The sequence below is a fragment of the Geospiza fortis genome, unplaced genomic scaffold (genome assembly GCF_000277835.1).
Source record: "Geospiza fortis unplaced genomic scaffold, GeoFor_1.0 scaffold41, whole genome shotgun sequence".
NCBI lineage: Eukaryota > Metazoa > Chordata > Aves > Passeriformes > Thraupidae > Geospiza > Geospiza fortis.
The window spans coordinates 14,365,392-14,388,595 of record NW_005054299.1 but is presented as its reverse complement, the minus strand read 5'-3'; the positions used below and the strand labels follow the sequence as shown (position 1 = coordinate 14,388,595).

General features: G+C 43.6%; 1 protein-coding gene across 2 annotated transcripts in view; it reads right to left on the bottom strand.

Moving 5' to 3' along the window:
- Positions 1-19,253: 19,253 nt before the first annotated feature.
- The window catches only part of ZBTB18 (zinc finger and BTB domain containing 18), a 6,169-nt gene continuing 2,218 nt past the window's right edge, over positions 19,254-23,204 (bottom strand). For both annotated transcript variants that reach the window (XM_005416231.2, XM_031059766.1), the window contains exon 2: positions 19,254-23,089. In XM_005416231.2, coding sequence (XP_005416288.1) covers positions 21,507-23,089 — 1,583 coding nt within the window. In that variant the 3' untranslated portion in view covers positions 19,254-21,506. The remainder of the gene's footprint in view (positions 23,090-23,204) is intronic.

Genomic DNA, 23,204 nt, shown 5'->3' with positions numbered 1-23,204 from the left:
CTTATAATACAATCCTCATCCGTCTGGTTGTCCATTGAAAAAGCATCCCCCCCATACCCCCCTCCTGTAGCCAATCTGGATGAGTCATGCATTATTCAGGAGATATAATTTGTAAGTGTCAGAAGTGGCTTTGGTTTTTTTTCCTGTTCGCTCATTTGAGGACCACAGCTGTCGCGACCAGGAGTCCTTGCCGGGCACGAGGGTTATCCCACCGCAAAGGCGAATTGTTTCCTTCGGGTAACTTGTCCGAATGCAAGTTCCCTTAACAAAGCCGTAGTCGTAAGCAAATGGTGTTTGACAAGTGGAATTTTCTGTTGACTTGCTCATTTCATTTCCTTCTTTTGGCAGAAACACTTGGAACTTGATTTTCTTGCAGTTACTATGAGCCCAGAATAATAACTCCTAAATCAACACTGAGGAGGTGGAAAGGTACAACAACACAAACACTCAGTAACAGTCAGGACAGCGACATGGAAATATGAGTTGACATGCAGAATAACCACAAGTGGTGCATAATTTATTGATTGCACCTTGTCATGGGAATGATGAGCTCTCAGCTAGAGGAATTATATTTTATATATTTCACAACTTTGGGGAAAAATATAAATATTATATATACAAACTGCATATACACTAACTAATGGATAGAGCAAGATTCCTATTTCCAGTTAGTGAAAAAATTATGTGCATCACAAGGCAATGTTTTCTGGAGCTGGGTAAGCCCAGGAGAGGAGATGCAGGAGGGCGGTGAAGGGGGATACAGTTCTGTAGCATTACTACTTGGGTGTTCAGGTGGACATGGTAAGGTTAGAGTCACTCCACTCTGGTCTTAAAATTCCCCTAATGCTGGAAACCAGCTGTATTGTATTGGAAACATTAAGTTTAAAATTGCTTTGGATTTCAATAGAGTATTTCAGTTGTGAAGTATTATATACATGAACTTGTAAGAAAAGTGCAGCATGAACTTGTGTGTGGAGAGCAGCAAAGTACCCTGGAAAAGCAGGGTAAAAGGTCTGAGAAGTGTCTATTTCTTATCAGCTTTCAAGCTTTCAACCAGGCAGGTACTCGAGCCTCCCTGGCTAGGTACAGCCCAAGCTCCTTTCTCCCCTCCACATCCTTTGTTTTCAGCACCAGGAGAGCTGCTTTGCTCCCAGGCTGGGGCTGCTGCCCTTTCAAAGCTGTTGCTGTTTCCTCCTTGTTTTACTCACTGGGTAAGCAGGGCACCAACTGAAGCAGACTGTTCCCTGTCTCTGGCAATCACACAGCCAGAAGACGAGGCACAGACACAGCACTGTTTGCTGAAGGACGGTGGCTCGGGCTCAGGGTGGGCAGTCCACAAGCATACACATGAGGACCAGCGGCTGCTCCACCAGCAGTACCGATTCGACTGAATGGTTGAAACCCACAAATAAATGAGAAATCCAAGTGTTCACCCCACGTAGTTTTCTTCCAACAGGTTAACCAACTGAAAAATCAGCTTCCACTACTTAAAATAAATTGACTTTTCCTCTTTCTACATTGGAAAAAACTGTAAGTGCTTTGATTTCTGCTGATTACCTACTACAGCACTTGAGTTACAACCCTGGAGTCAAAGCTTTCTCCAAGTAGAAAAGCTGTTTCTCCAAGTGCTTCTTTTTCAGTGCTATGAAGAAACATGTCAGAGGAGACATGGCAATGCACTCCAAATGAGAAGCAGGGGCTCAGCTCAGTACTTGCTGGTATCAGCAACAGATTTGTCTATATCACCTTCTGCAGCTAGGAAAGTTGCTGCCGTGCATTTGCCATTTAAGTTGTGAGCTGGTTTCGTGCTGCTTAAGGAACAGCTTAAGTTGGAATAAAAGCAGCTTCATGGGAAGAAAGCAGTCACAAAGCCTTGGGTACCACAAAATCTGAGCAGAAAGGTGTTCCTCAGTGTAGCTAAAACGAAGGAGCCTTCAGCAGAAAGCTGGTGGTCCTGCTCTAGAGAACAGCAGCTGCTGCCTGGGTGACATGCACCTTGGTTTAAATGTGCTCAGGGTCCGCACGGACTGTGACACACATTTTGCTTTATTTTCTCCCTTCAGACCCAGAAATATGTTTATCACCCTGCTCCAGACAATATATATCTCACAATTTCCCATGATTTACAATTAAATCTTGTCTCACAAGTGGAAATAATTTCTGAACTGTTTATAATGCGAATGTGATGGAGAGCTATGACTAAATATCTCGTTTATTATTTTGCATTAATCCTCTGACTTTTTATGAGGTCTCTCTATGTTAAAAATAGAGAGCGCTTCTGTTAAACACATATTTCGGGTGACCTTCTCAGAGTAAGAAATTACCAGGCTGAATGCACCCAGATGTGAATCACAATGAGTATGTGGAGGGCTGCAAGAATAAGCAAAGGCCAGTGTGCAGATGCCGCTGAGGGCTGCAGGGAGGGAAGCAGAGTGGGAGGACACAGCTCCCCCCGCTCTGCTCCGCGGCCGCTTCAGAGGCACCCGACGAGCAGCCAGCAGCAGCTGACTCACCTCGGCGGCTGCCAGGGGTCTCTCTGGCAGAGATAAATTCCCTGTGAATTTAACCGGGTCTGCCTTCCTTAAAGCAGAATTATTGAGTTGCTGGGTAGGGAGGTGCGTTGAGAGGGTCCCCAGGAAGGCGGGTGGAAGGCAGCCGGGCTTTGTTAAATGCCCAGGCTTCGCCCCGCTGAGCCCGTGGCGTCCCTGGCGTGTGGCTGGAGCCCAGCTCTCTCAGCTCAGCGCAGTTGTCTCTTGCTGTGCTGCTTATTCACACATCCCAGCTCGCTCCGTCTAGCTGCCTGGGTACCGATGCCAGGGAAGCTGAAACCCCACAGGCTCTGCAAGCCCACCCAGACCATAGGCTCCAAAGTGCATACTGCTGCCTCTTCCTCTGAAATTAATATCTCAGCTCGCTAAATTAAAGCAAGCAGGGTTTCACCCAGGCATGTTGTGATCACACCTCCAACTTGCAATATAGATTTACCATGAAAACTGCTAAGCAAGGTACAGTGCTCTCCCAGCAGGAGAAGACAATGTCTGCCTGCAAGGAAGAGGGTGGGAGAGCCAGGGTGCACAGCCCTTCTCCAAACAGCTCCAGGGCACCTGCCTGCACCAGCACAGGAGACCCAGTACACAGACAGGAGGCTACATGAGGAAAGATGTTTCTCACTTGGAGAGCACTAAAGTCAAAGGCACAGAACATGTTTTATAAAGAAGGCAGAAACCACCACAGCTGAACAAGGTGAGGCACACAGAGATTGAGCACAGAGCAGGCCACTGCCAGGGCTGAGCCCTGACTTGCAAGCCCACAGCTGCAGAAGAGAGTGTCCCAGTATATCCCAGCAAGTGGAGTGTTTTAGGAATTTTGTGCATCTGTGCAGAGCTCACTGTTTGCAGGTGGGTCATGTCTTCTGCCCAGCCTCTTGCTGTGCCTCTGCTGAGTGCTCTTCAACGCAGCTTTGTCTGCACCCAACGCACTGCTGAGGCTGTTGGGTTTTTATTCTTTGCTTTTAAATCAGTAGACTTGTTACCATCTTTTAAAAGTGTGAATAGCTGCAACAGAAGCCATCAATTAGCACAAGCAAACAGGGCCAAAGTCCTTCCTTCCTCCTCCCCCACAGCATATTGTGAGGAGAGCTGTGCTCTTCTACTTGGGAGGCTGCTGGAGAGGCTCTGAAGTTGAGCGGTCCCAGTGCCGCCTTTGCATCTGCTCTAGGACGGACAGTACGCTCCGTGCGAGGGAGGCAGGATGGGCTTTCGGCACTGGCACCACGACAACGGGAGCGAGACCAGCTCAACAGCAGCAGCAAAGGAAGGCATTTTTTTCCCTCTTTCTGTTCCAGAGAGCCTTCCAGGGCTGAGGGAGGTTGCCAGAGGTTGCCTGGGTTTTTTCAGTGCCATTCCCCCTTCCCAGTGTTCAAGAAGCTACGGGGGGAAGCCCCTCCAGCAGCTTTGCTTAATTACTCTGATCTATGGAGAGGCTAGAAAAGCCTCTCTGCTGAATAGTTTGCAAACTGGACCGTGCATGCCAGAAGATTTCTGTTGATTAGATGATGCAGAGTATTAATTAGAATATAGATTATATGCAGGGGCTTTACCATAAGTTTGCTGCCATTTGGTCTGGGCATGTACATTTCTTGCCACATTGCTTTTTCTCCCAGAAAAGCAGTCTCATGGAGCGAGCCTGGCTCCTAACGCGGCTCCTATCCAGAAAGGAGGAGGCTGATTTCATTCTCGGTTGTGAGTGAGAGTGCTATTCCATACCAGCCTGGTAAAGGATGCAAAGAATTACTGTAACATTGACCAAACCCACAGAAATGCATAGCTTGTGGGTGAGTCCCACCCCTCCTGCCCGGCCCCTCAGCCGGTGCCACCGTGCCACAGTCAGATGGGTCCCCAGCCAAACCAGACATAGGAAGCGCAGTCAAGTGGCCATGGATTTGACTGCCAGCATACGCTTGGCATGAGCTGCTCCCAGTCCCTTTTCAAGCCACACCAACTGCGACCTCCAGGGCAGGAGGGCTATTCCAGCCACTAGTGTTTGCTAGGGCCTGGGATTCACTTATCCAGTTCTCTTGGGCCACATTTGGAGTGGCTCTTTCTAAGTGCAGAAGGACTTCTGGGATGCAGTTACTACTGAAAAAAAAGAAGCAGTAATTTTTCAGATAACAGGGCAGATCAAGGACCTGTCTCACCTGCTGCTTGTGCTGACAGCCACAGGTCCTTGAGAGCAAGGTACAAGAATTCCATTTGGGGCATTTTTGGGAAATATGTGGCTCACAGGGGACATTTTTTCCCAAGCTTTAGTTGGCTTACTTACTAAAGCATGATTTATAGCTTATTATCTATATAAATACATATTTTTTCTAGGTTGTGTAACCTTTATATGCTCTTCCAAGAACAGGGACCTTGTGGCACAGTGGTATATTACCTGTGCTTGGTAAAAATTTTCTAGTGCTTATGTGTCAGTAAGTAGAAATTACAGTCTCACAGGGAGTGGACAGAAGCACTGGCTTATCTCTGCTGTGCTATTCACTGTCTTATATACCTCTAATGTGCCTCTCTTCTTTATCCTATTTCTAAATTAAACAGTCATTCTGTTTTTTACATCTCTCATTATATATAGAGGTCTTTCCATATGTCTAACATTTGTTTGACTCTCAATACATCTGACCATGTAACATGCTGATTCACAGAAATCTCACATTCTGTAATGACCCAGCCTTTGAAATCTGCCTGCATTTTAAAAAATCTGGATCAGATTTTGACTTATCAAATTTTATCTGACCACCTCTTAAGCAGAGATTGCTAGGATTGCTTTTAAGTAAGATTTGACCTCAAGCTTTCTCATTTGATTCAAACTCAAGTTTATTAAAACCAGCAACTTTGTTCAGCTCTTTAAAAGGAAGATAACCACTGACGTGTTTGCAACTTGGAAATGTCTTGCCATTTCCCTTGATCACAGCTCGCTTAAAAGCAGGCAAACTGGCCACTGCCCCTCCCAAAATACCACCTTCCTATCCAAGAGCTGCTTTGCCTTCAAATGTTTCCAAAGCTGCTTCAGCCTCACAGGCCTCACACTTCTGCAGTGCGAAGAAGTTGCCTTGTGGTGTTAGAAGAGCTCTGGTGGCCCCTTGCTGGGTGGTGTCGGAGATGCCAAGGTGGGCATCTGTGGTGTCCCTGCTGCTACTGGGTCCACTAACTCCAGTGTAGCTGCAGGTAAGGCATTTCTGGTCCCATGCACAAACACGGTTCTCTGGAAAACTGGCTGTGCAGAATGGCATCTGTCTGGCTTGGTGCTTGTGGCTGGAGATACTCAAGTCATCTGGACCTGGTTCTGCACAGAATGCTATGGGGAGCCCTGCTTGAGCAGGAGATTTGTTCAGCTGAATTCCGGAGGTCCCTTCTAACCCCTACCCTCCTGTGATCTCTAACACTGTGGTAGCACATCAGGCTCCCCTCCTTGGCTGGTCACAGCAACTTAATCATCAACCAGCACTGTAGAGCCATGGGTGCTGCAGAGCCAGTGTGGGTCTGCAGTACAGGTTCCTGCAGGGAGGAGAGCTGTGGCCTGGGTCCTGCTGTGGGCTCAGGCTCTGCCCCAGCTGGGGCACCTCCAGCCCCTCAGGATTTCCTGCAGGTCAGCACATCTGGGCCAGAAACAACACATCTGTCCCATCCTCGGCTGAAAATCGGCTCTTGCTGAGCCTGACACATTTCAGGGTTACACATATGTGAACAAGTTGAACTGCTCTAAGTGTGGCTTTGCCTGTGTGCACACATAATGCAGTGCCATGGTCAGACACTGATCGTACTGGGGCCACAGAGGCATTTCAGTGACACATTCCTGTTCACGATACTGAGTGTCCCCATCTCATTCAGGGTGTTGGAGTTGTAGAGGGCACTGACTCACAGGCCACTCCCATCTTTTTCATCATGCAATTCATTGAAAAATGTTACATCTCACTACCTTTTCTTGTAACATCAACTGTGAGGGGTTGTTCGTTCCCTGCACTGAGGTCCCTGCACATTCATCACCCTCTGTTTGTTCCCTGTGACCCCAGCGTTCAGATCTCCATATGGCCAAAACTATCCAAACCTAGGAGGTTTCCTATGTGCTAGTCTTCCACTCTACAGTGCAACCCACCTTGACTTCCACGCTGCTATGATGTAAAATGTGCCTTGGATCATTCCATCATTGATACCCTCTACCTGTTGGCTCTTTTTACATTTTGCTCACCTATGGATTTATTTCCTGCTTGTCTTGGCCCAACATCCTACTCATATCAATTATTTCAGTCTTCCTCACACACCAGTTCTCCAGCCCCATTGCAGAAACCCAGTTGTTCTTTTAGAAAAGAGAATTCTCTATTAACTGAAATAAGTTGCTTTCACTTTTACTGGCTGCAGGTTGCCACAGTCACTGGCTTAGATTCATCTTCATGTTCAGACAACAAGATTTGTATGGTATTGAAAGGTTTTGATCTCTTTCCTGAGGGGCTGATCATTGAGCTCTTACACAAAGCTCTGGTTCAACACCATCCCTTCACTGTTTTTAAACAGAGCTAGGACTAGAGACAGGACGGTTCAGTGCTTGGGACACCGAGAGGCAATGCAAGGGACTGTGCTGCAATCTCTTTTCTGGCACTGGCTTCCCACAAGGCTTGGAATGATCACTTGATCTCTTTGGCTCTGAGTGCCCCAGTGAGGGCTCGCCAGCGCAGTTCCACCCCCCAAACACAGTTACAGCCCACTGCAGCTGGCAGCAGCTTTTTCTCGGACATCCTTAAAAAGCACCCTGCTTCCGGAGTGTAATGATCTAACCCAAGGCTGGAATGTTATATCCCTCTAAATGCAGCCCCCATTAGGCTTCGATCAGCAGAGGTACCCTGACGAGGGACACAAACTATTTCAAACCTTTCCTACTGCTGTGGCTTGCCAGGTTTGCACAGAGAAGTTTTGCTGGCGTAGCCTGGGCCAATGCATCTCCGAACCTTATGTACGGGGGACAATAGGCAATCCAGGCCTCACAGACTATTTAAGAATAAACTCCAGACTGTGAGCTGCTCAGACATCTTGGTTGTCGACTGCATATAGGTGCCATCCTAAAACTGTGAAACTGAATACCCTTAATTTAAAAATTCATGCCCAGATCTGTGCTTTGCCCTTCATCCTTGCATTTACAGAAGGCTAAATTGAGATCCCAGATTTTACATCCAAACGCCGAAATGTTCACAATTCAGGCTCCTGCGAAGGCTTACAGACAAGCACATTTTAGAACTGCATCGTGTAAACTGTTTATGTGCTGAAAGAAAGCCAGGGATTTTGCTAATGACAAAGAAATTGTTTTCTCCTCTGATAGCTGAAAGAATTCCTCTAATGACAATAAACCCCCTCTTTTGCAAATTTGCTTTGGGTAGATGGCAAGATTAAAGAACAACCAGCCCAGCTATGATTTTTCAGATTGCATAAGTACCTTAAAAAGATGTTCATTATCTAAAGCGACGCCTCTTCCCTAATTGCAATGTCACTATTATGTGAGATTAATTTTTTTTTTCCCAAACCCTCGTAGACAGTAAAACCACTTTTTAGCCTCAGGAGTGAGCCTTGCTTGGAGAGGTAGTGCTTGCTAACGGAGATGGGGGCAGGTGTGGGTCCCCCCCGACGGCTGCCTGTGCTGTGCTGCGAGGACCACTCTGCTCCTGTCCTCACCTCACCCCGTCACATCCAATCTGCTGCCCCAAATCACAAATGGGAATAAAAAGAAGTGCAAAACCCTCGACTGGGAGGCGGTTGCAGAAAAAGCTGAGGCTGACACTGAAAACCAACATCTCCGACAACTTGCACACACCAAGAAATATTTGTTTGTTTGCTTCGACTCCCGCTCCTCCTGCTCATTCAACCCCTGGTACCGTGCCAGCGGCCGCGGCTCCTGCTCGCCGGCAGCCAGGCGCTGAGATGGGCTGGGAAAAACGGGGAGCTTTGCCGTCACCGTGAGGAGTTCGGCGCAAGGGAGGCTGACAGCATCCCTGCCCAGCCACCGCGGTAGGCAGGGCAGCAGCCTGCCTGCGCCGAGGCTTTTCTTCCTGTACGGATAAAGGTGGAGACAAAGCGTCTTTCAATGCCCGGCTGCACTAGGCGGAATTATTCCCGGGGCCGAAAGGGCACCCATCAAATCGCTGCGAGCAGAGTGCCCGCAGCACCCCGGGGCTGCTCCCGTCTCCGCGGGGCAATACACGGCACAGGCGAAGTTTGCACCGAGCCCCCGATAGCGTTTGTGCCTGCCCTTACCCAGGCTCCCGGCTGCCAGCACCATCAGCAAATCGGCTCTTTGGTGCCCCACAACTCACCCACATTTGCAAGTGTCCCTCAGCGTACAAAAGGGGCTCTGGAAAGAGACGGTAACCCCCTCCTATCAGCTTTCAGAGAATCGGTGTTATTGGGGCAGAAATTTATTAAGGTTTCTGTTTCTCTTTGAAATACCAAAGTATAACATATGCATCCATACGTACGCTTGAAATTGCTGGGAACTCTGTAAACCTTGTCATTTTAATCCTGTTAGATGGTTTATATTTTATTGGTTGCTAGTGAGAGATGAAAATTTCACAGATCTCCTAAAGGAATGAATATTATTAATCAGCTCATTTAGCAAGGGAGAAGGATACACGTCCGCCCTCTAAACCAGCATTTCACAGCGCCGCACTGGTTGCAGTTACTGCAGGAGTCAGCTACCCCTCAAAAAAAAAAGTTGAAAATTAATCCAAAGCTAAATCAGTGACATGATTGTATTCCCATTACATTCCACTTAAATGCATATGTTTACAATATCCTTTAATAATAATAATTATTAAACATAGTAAAATACTTCCAAACTTGGCTCATGGCATCGTTGTACTTCTAGTGGAAAAAAAATTATCTGAAGCCCTGTCAATATGCCACTTCCTCCTCCCCCATCTTTTAACAGAAGCAGCCTCCAGTGAAATAATCCAAGCTGTGTTCAAGAAGTTGGCAAGTGGGTCCAATTAAATGTGGTTTTAGTGTATTCTGGCATTTGCATATCTAGTTTGCCAAGAAGTAATGTTTTAGAAAAAAAAAAAAACACACCATAAAAAAACCACACAAAAAACCCCTGCATTGGTCCAGACAGAGAGTGGATGATGTGATGCATCAATGAACTTTGTCCCATGAATCACAGTGGTTTAAATGAATAAATAAATAAATAATTTTTGTCTCATCTATTGCATCTATTGCCCCTTTTTGGCTAACAGTCTTTACAATAATCTGAATGTCCTGCAAAAGAAAACACACAGAGGAAATATTAGAAAATTAATGCAGCAGAAGAAAAACCAGCTTTAATATTTAGTGAGTCATTAAAAAACTTAAATCACAATGACCTTTATTTAACAGAAATATTTAATGCCTTAGTGGAGCAGTTCTGCACATAAACAGTGATTAAATAAAGCAGTCCATCAAAACAGCGCCTGTTCTCCAGGACGCAGAGCTGAGAAGTCAATCGTCGTTCGCGAGCGATCGCTCACCGCTGCTGCGAGCGGTGCCTCGGTTGTTGTGGCTCCTTGTCCTCCCCTCAGGAGAACAACTGCCATCACTTCCCTGGTACCCCAGCCCCTCTGTTCCCTCTGCCGGTGGGTTGCGTGCAGACCCCTGGGCGTGGGAGCTCGAATGTCCCAGTGCCCCCAGGCCACACCTTTGCCATCATTGTGGAGTGCCATCGAGAGGCCACAGGTGCAATCCCTCACCTTATGCATCGCTACAACCCAGAGAAAAACCTCAGCAGAGGAAGGATATTTGGAAAACAAAAAACCCACCCCAAGCCCCTCGCAAACCCTAATTCTCCACAAGGCTAAGTGTAAAATGATGTTTAATGTATACTGGCCATTCCTTTCACTCATTTATTCCATAGCCAGGACAACCTCGCTACAAAGCAAGGAGAGTTAATTAATAAAACGAGGCAGCGTGGGGTTATATGGAATCTTTAAAGCCTTTATCAGTTTGCCAGTCCATTAGCGGGGCTGCATTCTCCACAAACTCCCTGCTCCAATATGTGCAGCAGAGCAGTTAATTTCTTTTGGACTCAGTCTATGGCACCAAGCTGCTTTTTTTTTTTTTCCCATCTTTATCCAAACAAACTATTAAATAATCAACAAATAAGAATATTTAACCCAAAATAATGAGAGGAATGATCGCTCGCCTAAAAACTATAAATTAAAGCTATCCAGTCACAAAAGAAAGTTGAGTCATCCATTAAGCAACAAAGGAGAAGGAAAAAATAGATCTCACTCGGATGTTTTTGTGGCATTGGTTGGCTTGCAAATGTGCCCAAGCCGAGGCCCCAGGAGGATGGACGGCTGGAGACTGAAATTGCTCTGAGACCATCATCAGGCAAGAATTTCCAAAATATTAGAGTATGCCCCAAAAACCAAGTAAACAAAAAGATGAAGGCCACTGTGTCCCTCACTCTGACTGAAGTGTAGGGTAGGACCTGTCATTGGGAGCTGGCTATGGATGGGGAGCCTTCATCCAGGAGCAGCACACGGCTCGGAGAAACGCACTGTGCGGCTGTGATATGGCAAAGCCCAGCTGCACTGAGGGGTCAGGCCACCCTGCACTGGTGCCATAGCATCCTCACCCTTCACCAAAAGGCTGGGGAGGAGGGTGATGAAGGGACCTTTCTGCGTTGCTGCCACCCCATGGGGCCAGGAGTGCATCCCTCTCCTTCCCCATGAGGAGAGCAACAGAGCCATGAACCTGCCAGCTGCCTATCATTGCTGACCTCGCTGCCCTGTGTGGCTGCTGCAAGCTCAGGTGGCAGCACTTTCCAAGGGACTGCGATGGAAAGTAAACCCCAATTTTAGGAGCGAACTCCCCTCCCTGTTCCCTCCTTCTCCTCACCACCCCCCACCAGTTGTGCACAAGAGCTGTGGTTAAAAATGGGGGGGGGGGCATTTTGCAGTGATTTCCACCCCCCCAGCTGTATTTCTCAGAGTAGTTTTCTTGTGGATGCTGTGCTAACAAGATGCTTGACAGGCACCAGGCTGCGCGCTCACAGCCACGCTGCCGACTGCCGAAATTCACAGCCCGCTTCCACACGGCACAATGGGAGAAAGCCTCCTTCGCGGCGTGTACCCGGGATGGCAAAACGGTCTCCCAGGGAAAATGAGGCTGGGGAGGTGGAAAGGAAATGTGGCAGTTGCAGGAGTATGCACATTACCTGGAAAAATGCTACAGCTGAAGTCATTAGCCCTTCCTTATTTTTCTAAATAAATAGCGTGCACAGAAACCAGAGGCTGCAGCAAGTGCCCATTGAAGACCAGCAAGTACCTCAGAAGGATCTGTGATGGAACAAACACTTCCATAATTAGCTTAATTTCTGCCCAGAACCCAGGGATGAACTTCTATTTAACCATACTCCTCCGGTGTTCTCCAGAGAACTTGAAAATTATTTTCTCTTAGCAACAAATAACTCTGGGAGAACGCGTTCAAATCGGATCCGCCGACAGCAGAAAGGCGCCGAGCCAAGCCTAACATCAGGCATCAAACATGGTGCACAAAGGGGCTGGAGAGGTAGCACAGAAGATGTGATGAAAACACTCTGAAATATCAAACCTTGCATCCAGCCTCAGGAAAAACATGACTTTCACTGATGACTTTCATTCTCTCTTTTTTTTCCTTTTTAATCCTTCTTCAGTACGTTCAGTGGCTTTGAATTAGCCACATCATTTTACCAAGCAACACTGGCCACAGACTTCCCACTCCCAGTGCCTCATTCAGTAGGAGAGCAGGAGAAAGCCAGGGATCTCTGCTCCAGGGATGGGGTCTTGCACTGCCCCAACAATAAGACTTCAAGTGTGGACTTCAAAACCGTGATTCTGACATCTGTAAAGTTATGAGGAGGAGATTTGCCTTTCTTTGTTCAAAGTTTAAAAAAAAATGAAGAAGCCTTTGAGATGAATTAAAAATGTTTCATCCTCCAGGACTGCACCAGGAGTGAGGCTCCCAACCTTGCCATGGTATATTGTTTCCTTCCTAAGAGCCAAAATAAAAAAAAAAGGAAAAAAATCTCATAATGCTTTTGTCCTTAATAAGAATCAAAGTGGTGTAGAAAACAGTCTTTATACGTCCCATTCCCATAGCCTGATTAATGTGCTCTGTCTTTCAACATGTGCTTTCCCTTAAACCTCATTTTTCTGTAATTTCCTTCATTCTTTTAACAATGTGCTTATCCCTCTCCTAAAAAAAAGAAAAAGCCATTCTTTACAGATGTTGCCTCTCTTCTCACCACAGTCCAAAGCACAAGCTCATCTTCCTTCCTCTAAATAAAAGGAGATGAGGTTGTTTCAAAAGGTAAGCATCAATATTAAATTTTAGCAATACATGGTAAATGGATGTTTTTGTAAATAATTTTTTCCTGCCCCAGACATATTCCTACCCTGCTCTGGAGTTAACAACAGCTAGCCAAAGTAGCTGGGTATTTCCAAAAGTGAAATTTTGCCTGCCATTAATGCAGGCAGTTTGGGGCTGAAAGGATCAGGCTCGGCTATGAACAACTGTAGGACCTATCAAAGGCTCTTGATAAAAAAAATCCTAAGCCACTAAATGGTCATGCTTTCATGTGGGGGAGCCCTGAATCTGAAGAGCATCAACCTAAAATAGAAGGCTAACATTAGGACGAGTGCTAGTCATCTACTCACTGTCTTGAAGGTGACTCATATGAAGCTCACAGCCAGGTAGGTCCCAAATCTTAACACCTTCACTTGCCCTCAGGCTTACATTCCATGAAGAAGGGTTGGGAGACCAGACCCTCACATTTGTCATACTTCTCTTTAAATAGCATTGCAGTACTGCACCCAGGTATCCAGCTCCAGAGCATCCAGCAGCATTCCTAGTTCAGAGTACAACCCTTTAAAATCAGATTATACCATCAAGTACTTCTGAGAATTGCACATCCACAGGCCCACGGCAGGCAGGGAGTGCTCCCATCTCCATTCTCTGCTGAGAAAGCGTGAGCACAGTTCCTTTAATGCCTTGTTTGAATCCGCGTTATCCAGCGTCTTCCCAGAAGCAACGCTTCAGGCATTTTCGATCCCTCTGGCAGAAGCGTGCCCACAAACCTGCTGGTGTTTGGGGATGAAGGTGCTGTTTGCCACAAGCTGCTGACCCCTGGCCATCCTGCTGGCGGGAGCAGGGAACCGTCTGGCTCGGCCCCACAAACGACCCCAGTGTCTGCCTCATGCCCTCGCCCCGACACAACAGCCACCTTTGCTTTCCCACTGCAAACTTCATGTTATAGATTAGAGGGAATAATGGAGCACACTAAAATTAGCAGTCTTAAAGAAAAAAAAAGAAAAAGAAAAAAGCTTGATCTAGTCTCATTTTAAACTACTTTTATGGCTACGGGCATAAGAGGTTTCTTCAGTGAGATTTTAAAATGCATGGGTTTCTTGATCCAAATTTAGCCTAAGAATAACAAATTTCCTGAGTGAAATACTGCTATATACAATTTGTTTCCTCACTTTTTTTAAAGTTTTGTTTTTGTGAGACTTTTCCAATCATTAACAAAAAATAAAATAATTTATGTTTATCAGGATAAATTGGGCAAAACACAACTTTGGGTTAATCTTGTGCTTCAGGAGCCTTTCCTTTTAAGTATTGAGTAAGCAGTCTTGAGAAAACCTCGGAAGTATGTTGCAACGAGTTATTCAACACTTACAGAGGTATGTTGGTCTGTCTGTCAACAGAGAGCCTAGTGTTCCTGTGTTCATTAAATTATATCCTCATAATTAATACAGAGATGAACAACTCTTCCTTTCTCCAAAAATTAAGAATTGCCTAGTTAGTCTCAGCTTGTTAAACCACAGATTTTTTCTTAAAAGTCACTCAGTCATTTGAAAATAACGAAATACTGGTATTTATAGTGTTTTCAAGCTGTCATGTATTTAAGCCTGAAAATCATCTATGAACAGAAATCATATTTTGGATATATGGTGCCAGTCAAACAACTTTAAAAAGAGAGAATAAGCTACAGAAAATTAAGACCTGGTAGCTACAGCCTATGAAGACAGAATATGTTTCATTAAGACTTTAACTATATTTTTTATCTTGGTATGAATTTCCAAAATTATCTCAACATGAATCCTCACTAAGTGTGAATACATGGCAAATGTAGTTGAAAATAAATTATATCTCATATGATAAACCTCTATCAGTTTCAAGGAGTTTTATTTATAGATAAAGTACATTTTTAAAATGGCAAAAAAAATTTGTAAAATGTATATTGGGAACACATCCAAAAGTTTAAAAAAAGTAGCTTTAATGCTAAAATTGAAGACTATTTGACAAAAGCACATAAAAGCATCAAGACTAGTTTTTATTTTCTTAATAGATATAAATAAGACTTAACAAAACTGTATTTTGGGAAGGTTGTGAAAGAAATATTTAAATCCCTATCTAGATTTACATCCAGATACAGTGTATACCATGCCGTGGAGCTGTTTTGAGACAGTTAAGCCTTTTAATATACCTCCTGTAGTACTGAGGCAGTAACATATTGCTTTACCAGCTAAATCCTTTCGGAAGTCATGATGTACATGTAACTTGCTCTTTAAATATTTTACTAATTTAAAGCTGGGTTTCATGCACTAGGTTGTTATGGCTGGGGATATGCTGTGTAAATCCCTATCTGGCATGTTCTGGACGTGGCATAAAAAAATCCTTCTTGGTGCTCAGATTAGCACTGATAACTGCAGGAATCACAAGCAAGGTTGCACAAGACCCCATTGTGTTGGCTGCTATGTATGAACGCTAAACACATCTTCTAAAGATCTTTAAGGAATTACTCAGGCTATGATTTTGATGCACACCTAGATAAAAATTAGCAAGATATTTTTAACTACTTCCTCACATGCACACACATATGTTCATATCCAGTATGCATTTTAAAGCACAACAGTGAGTTTAAGAACAGTGCACATTAAAATGTCCTAAAAAAATATTCACCAGCTGTATTTTGCATTCAAACATTTACTTGTTTCCTGAAATCCCTAAAGCACCCAATCACACATTACTTTCAGTTCCGAGGTTAGACTGCATACCTTCCTTCTCCTTTGCAGCCCCAAGTAAAACCTTGTGAAAGCCAGGCTGTAATGTCTCAAAAAGAAAAGAAAATTTGGACCCCCAATAACAGCTGCAGTACAGGAGAGGCATGAAGTCTGAACCAGTGAGGGACAATTTTACACAGGATTGAGGACTTGTGTCCCCCTGCCATGAATGGCTGATGTTAAGGAGTTATCAAGAATGAAAACTGTGTCCATTCTGCATGAAGAGGACGATGTATTAGCGGAACAACTGTCTTCTAAGGAAAACAAGCCTGAAAGCAAGAAACTGAATTAAAGCAAAATGAACCTGAGGATAATAAGCAGACAACTTAAACGAGTTCAGTTAGCGAGAAAAATTGACTAACCCAAGAAGGTCCAATGTAAGAGAAATATTCCAGCTCAAACATGGATTATTTTTGAAAACAAGAAATATATTTTGGTTGGCTTTTTTTTCCCCAAACATCTCTGTTACTGGAAACCTCTGCAGCATTTGCCATCCCTGCCACAGTTCAGCCTGTAGGACCTTTGGTGTTCCTGCTGCCTGGCTGTGCAGAAGGCTCACCCCTCTCCTGCTCCGGCAGCGCTGCGTAAGCTGACAATTATTTGCACCAAGAGCATTTCACTTTGACAATTGATTGAAAGTAATACTTCCTTTTTAGCCTACGAGAACAAAATGGATAACCTTTCCAAAAAGGACCATTTATCTTTGGTAAGACCCATTCACAGGTTTAGCTGGATTTTATCATGCTAGCAGGAGCCACTGACTGTAGATTTCAAGAAGCAGGACTCTTCTGTTTGTCCACATTTGCCAGCAAAAGGGAATCTTTCCATCTTCGGTTCAAAAACACTCATACAAATAAAGGATCAGCTCCTCTCTTACCATCTAGAAAATATTTTTTTACTACCAAAATCACTACATTTAATGACACAATTAAAATCTGAATGAAGAGTTACAAAATTTTCACAGGACTCCTGAAGCAGAATATTTTTGAAGAGCCCAAAAGATTTATGCATTGTTTTTTCCTCCCTTTAAAAATATAACACAATTCTGTTAAAAGTCACATTTACTGTGCCAGTAAGAAAATCTTAATGCTTTGGTTAGATTTCTTTAGTAAAAACCCATACTCTGGATATATTTCAGTTTGGAAATCACATGGACAAAGAGTGTTAATAATGTATAAATTTGAGAATCTGGCCACAGAGAATTATATGACAACATTTTATCACCAGTTTCCTAAATTTAGGGTATTTTTTGCAGGATTGAAACATATTTTACCTTCATTCTGAAGGAATTTGCATTGCTTCAAAGAGAAGGGAGGGAGCAGGTAGAAATTTTCTCCCCTTCCAAGTTTGCCTCAGCTACAAATTGCTACAGCTTTGCTGATCATGAAACAGTGGGCTCAGAGTTTCATTTTTGAGTAGGCTAGAAAAATGTATTTTTGAAGTTTTTTTATGCTTATTAGGAATCAATAAAAAAGTTAGAGCAATTGATTATTGCAGATTCAGCTGGGGGAGGCAGGAGGCATCCAGTCCACTGCCAAATCACTTGCTCTATTATCTGTAGAAGGAAAGCAGAGTTATGCTGTCACAGGGAGAGAGAACAACAGTGTCCTGCCCGAGCAGGTGAGCCAGCATGGGGCAAAAGGGAATCTGCAGTTTTGCAAATTAATTTTAAAATTTTACTGAGGCTTCCAACAAGGCATTGCAAGTTTTGAGGGAGTATACTGGCTTCATTTAGGGTCAACAGAAGTACATGCGATTGTTTGGCGCTCATTTTTACCCTAAGGCAGGAGAGCAGGAAAAACAATGAGGAGCCCTTCCCTTCCTTGGCCAGAAAGTTTTGTTTTAAACTCCTACCAAGTTTTTCAAATTGCACCTAATACACAGATGTCAGTAAGTAGATGGTCTGCAGAACGCAGTGCCTTGTTCAAAAGTCCCTGTCCCACCAAACCCCTAAGCTTCAGTTTAGAGCAAACACTCATAACTAAATGAATATTAAGCTGCTATGGACAGTGATTTTTAAAAAATAGCCGAATTATATATTTAGTATTTTCCCTGTGAGTCAGTTTAGAAGTACTCACAGTTAAAAAGTGATGACTATCACCGGTCAGAGAAAGTTGTCTGAACCCGTGAAGATTAGAGCGCAGCTCCCATTCCCGCACCTTGCCTTCAACCATCATGGCAACACCAATGGTGAGGATTTTGTTACCACAATAACCTCAAGCCAATAAAATGCTTATTCATGCTTCATGATCTAGGGACTGTATTAAAAAAAAAAAAGAGGAAAGAAGAAAAATGCTACAGCTATTTAGGTAAGTCAGTACATTAAACGCTGTGGAGAGAAGCAACACACAGGAGTACGTTTCATCTTTTCATTGAAGAAACACTTGGACGGCCACAAGTGTGTGCTACACACATACAAACCATCTCTAGATAAACCAAAGTATAAAGAATATTTTCAATTATTTTGTCACTAACAGCTAAGTTATGTTTTCCGTTCCCTTCTGAAGAAAGACTCCTTCTAAGTCTAGTTTTATTTGGGAATCTACAATCCTTGAAAATCTTAATGTTGGAGAACAAATGGTGAATCTGCCTGGAGCCACAGCCAAAGCTCATCAGCTGCACAGATTTCAGTACTGCAATATTAGCCGTCTTTCAGTCTTGACGATACTTAAACCCATCTTAACTACACATAATATTCTACCTTCTGAAAGCCTACAGAAAAGGTCTGCTGCTAGAAAACAGAGAATTCTATGAGACTGGAGATGCTAATTGAAGCACCCAAACGTTTTCAAAATATTTCCAAAATATTTCTTAATAACACAAAAAACCCACACTGCAAACACAGCAAAGGGTGATTGAAATTTGTTATAAACAATAAAACAGCGAAAAAGATAATTTTGGCTACATGCACATTACAGCCGATGTAGGAAGATAAGAATGGCTTAGGCACCGAGATTCACTTGGTCACTGCACAACTTGAGTTGTACCTAGGCAGATGATAAGTGTAATGAAATGTTTAAATTAAGGTATTTTTCCCCCCATCAAATTTGCCCTGCTGTCTCTGTTCCAGCCTTCTAATTTAGCTCCACTTTCATATTCCCATTGGGCTCCACAGCGCTGGTCTCGTTCCTAGGATAGAGCAGCTTAAAACAAGAATTCTGGGTATCCTGCAACAAGCATCTACACCAGGTCTTTTTCAATGGCTTAGCTAAGCTTGTATTTTTTTATTTTTAGAGAAGCATTTAGTCTGTAAGAGAAATACCCAAAAGATTTAGGATTATTTCTATTTTCCTCTGTAGTCCAGACAGCTTTGATGCGTTACCAGTAGTTTGGACATTTTGACTGCCTACTGTAACACTGACAGCCAGTCAGCACCCGGCCAATGCTTCAGATTAAGTTGTTGCCTTCTGCTCTACTGTTCTCATAGAGACTGATATATCAAGAGAGTGAGCCCAAGAGAGCTCCTTGGAGTGAAATTAAGCCTACAAAGGGAATTGTGTGCCTGCACAGATATTTGCATGGCAGTAAAATTTCTGGAATTCAATAGATTGCTTCTGCAAAAGTCTTTGGGGAAGAAAAAAATAATAATTATTAAAAAATACCTCTACAGAATGATCAAGAGCTGCACACAGAGAAATGCTTTCAAAACACAAGCATTTAATTTTTTAAAATGTTAAGTGAGATGTAAATATGCATGGTAGCAACAAAGTGCCCAAAAGCATACTGAAAACATATTCCATACACAGTTAGCAATAGAAGTCTGTACAAAAGTAATAAAGTTACACAATATAAAAAATACTCCATAACTATAATTTAAAAGAGGGAAAAAAGACAAGGGAATTGATTTCTCAGTTCATATAATTTATTGCAGTTAGCACACAGTTTAAAAATTCACCAACACACCAATAGTACAAAACTAAACAGCATTATAAGTTATTCCCTCCTCAGGAAAATAAAACATACTATGATTGTCAAAGCTAGATGTCAGTCTAAGTTTTAGAACAAAAGAAGAATGTGAAACTAAGGAAAGGAAAAAAGCAATCACTCACGAGGACCACAAAAAAATCCAAGAGAAAGTCCATTTTCCTCAGACACTGATTGTCTTTTCTAACTTAAGAAAAGAATGTAGTTTTAAACCTAGAAACTATTCAAGTAACTAAAGATAACGCTCCAAGGCCATTTTCACAGCTTTTTTTTTGTTTTAAATGCCATTACAGCCAAATTAACACACATTTGACCAAATATTTCCAAAACAGTCCAGCAATACACAATGGAGTTTTCCATTCAGTATCTTAAGCACAAAAATAGGCTATGTTTACAGTAGTTAAGGCGATCAAATTTTAAACAAAAGCAGAGAAAAAAAAAAAGGAAAAAAAAAAAAGGAAAAAACAGCAAACGTTTTCCATGCTACTCCCATAGACCTTATTTGTAAGTGCAAGACAGGAAAACAAACACTGTGCAAAATGCTTTTGACCTGCGTGTTGGTCATTAAAACCACACGTCAGGCTGCAGTCTCTGCTGCTTGGATACGCATAGTCCTTCCCCGGCCCCCCCGGCCCCCCCTGTCACTCAGGCCTGCCCAGGCCTTTCAGCCCGGGGCTTTTTTTGCTTTTTTTTTTTCAGTCCACAGCCTCTTTTCAACGGGGGGGAAAAAAAAAGAACGACCTATTGTGGTGGAGTGGTGCAGCAGGAATCCTACAAATGCTCATCTGGGGAAATGGACGCACCTCAGTTGGAGCTGGCGTGGGGTCTGTGCAATTAGAAGGGGTCTGGGGTTAGTAAATGCACACCGCACATGCAAATCTCGAAGCCTGGTTGTAAACATTCAATTTTTTTCTCCTTGTTAACGTAGCTAAATCGGCAACTCGTAGCTTAAGTTCTTCTCAAACTTAAAGACAGTGGGAAAGTAATTTTAAATTAGATAAAATAAAAACAGTGCATTTCTCGTCTTTATAACACTGGCATTTTCAACGGTGTCAGGTTTTTTTCCTAAGGAAATTAAATAATTTTCAACTCACTCGTTAAAGTTATACAATGCAAACAAAGACAAAAATATACTGAAAATCATGCATTTCTGTAGCGTTAATATTTACTTTTCAAGACTCAACTAAGAGCATCAACACAACCTGCCAAGTTCTTTGATACCTCCCCCCGGCCCATGTAATCAATTACAGTATACAATAACAGTAATTCACATTTTTTAAACACACAGTTCATCACTGCTGAAGCTGCAATATCCTTTTTCATCCCAAGCAAACCTTCACGTAAGACAGAGTCCCAGTGATCCCAGTGTACTCTCAGGGTTTTTGTTTTATGTTTTTGTGTTGGTTTTTTTTGTGTTTTTTTTTTCCAGTGGGAACTGTCAGAAATCCAGAAGTTGCCATAATAAGTTTTAAGTCAACCGCTTGTTTAAAAATAGATAATCCAGCATTTCAGAAATTTTCCATTTGGGTCTAAAAGCATTCAGGTTTCCAACAGCTAGAAAGGACTCATGCAATTATAGAAATGTAAAGGAACTGACAAAATTGGGAGAGGATTTCTACATTCAGATTTTAAGAGGGGAAAAAGATCAAGAGTTTAAAAGAACGCAGTGTTTTGGGGAGAATAAAGCCACGTCCAAATTTTTTGAATTGGAGATTCCTTAGAAGTAAAGTATCCGCTGGCTTCTATTCCGAAAAGGGGGGAAAATACGCTCCGCAATTAGTTACTTTGTCGGATTACCTCTACAATTCATTTTTACTGGAGTGCTAAATTAGTGAAATATTCATGCTGCCTTAAAGTGCAAAAACAAGCTAATAGCCAAACTTTCAGTTCAAGGAAACAAGATTGCTTTTAGACTGTACCACAACTATATAGATTTATATATATATTATTTATATATATAAAAATTTTATTTCCAAAGTTCTTGTGAGCTATCTTCTAAGGTCCAGTCTCTGACAGTAGGTAAGCTCAGTGCTTCGCTTTTGACAGACAATGAGTTCACCAACTCACAGTGAAACTTCCGAATGTGTCTGTAAAGGTCTCCGGACTGTGTGAACCTGCGTTCACACCACTTACAAGCATGAGGCTTCTCCCGCGTGTGAACCACTGCGTGGCGGCTCAGGTTGTGGGAGTACTGGAAGCTCTTCCCACACTGGGTGCAAGTGTAGGGCTTTTCACCTGAATGAGTCCTCTCATGACGTTTCAAGGTGTACATGCAAGAAAAAGTCTTACCACACAACGAGCAGGTCGGGACATTGACATCGGTAGCAGGCTTGCTGCGGATCCCGTCCTGCTCTCGAAAGTGCGTGCTTAAATGAATTTGCAGGATGTGGGGGCTAGGAAAGACCTTGTTGCAGAGAGGACACATGAAAATTTGGCCAGCAGGGCTAAGTATGTTTGACACATAAGGGAGCAAGCTGCTGTCCATGTTTCCTTCCACCTGGACTCTCTCATTCTCTGGAGTTATCATTTCGTCATCGCTTGCCTTGTCCTCTCTATCTAGCTCCCTCAAGACCGAATCTTCCCTCATCGGAGCCAGGTGGGCCGGCTCATACTGTACCCTGTTATTAGTGCTCACACTTTCTTTCACAGTGCTATGTTCCATATCATAGTCATTAGTGCCAACATCACTCTCATCACAGGAAGCCTCTTTTTCCACCTTCACCTGAACCAGGCTGTTTCTAAGCATGTCCTGCGAAGAGAAATAAGAACTGTTCAAATTTTCAACTCCTGAAAGGCTGGACTTGACAGACAGGTCCAGCACGCAGTCAACATCTGCTGAATCCCTCACGGAGGTGACAGACCTCTGGGACAAAGACTCTGTTGAGCTGCAGGGGCTGGCTACTGTTTTTCCAGCTGCTGCTGTGTGCGTCTCTGCCTCTCCGCCAGTCTGGGGAATGCCTGCTGAGTCTGAGGGCAATCTCATCCACATGTTCCCAGGCTCAGCCGCCAAGTCCCTTTTGCTAGGCAGGATGTTCAATTTTTCATCTTCTCCGTCATCTTCATCACTGGGCAAGTCTCCTGGCATGTGGCTGCTGCCGTCGGAGAGGCTCTCCACTTTGTCTGAACAACTTGAGGCGTCTTCCTCCTTTTTTGTACTGTCTGCCTCCGTGGTTGCTTTCTCTTTCAGCTTCTTTTTGCAGACTTTGACAATGTCATACATGTGGAGATAACTGGCAGCTGCTAGCACGTCTTCAATGGGCAAGTCTTTGAACTGGAGCTTTCCTTCGTACATGAATTCAAGCAGGAGAGCGAAAGCTGGGGCTGTAACAATGTCGCTGTTCAGATGAACAATGTCCCTTTTGTCCAGCTGGTCCTTGTAAAAGAGGTGGAAATACATGCTGCATGAAGCCAGTACAGCTCTGTGCGCTCGGAACTGGGCATCTCCTACCAGAACAGTGCAATCACAAAGAAAACCCTGATGTCTCTGCTCACTCAGACACTGTAGCAAATGTCTACTGTGGTCAGGAAACTCCATACTGTCTTCATAACCTATAAGCAACAAAATTTAAAAAAATTAAATGTAGGTCAGAATCACAGAACTTATAAATCCAAGTAATTCCACTCTAAAAACCCGGTATTTGTATTGCCGAAATTCTGGTACTGA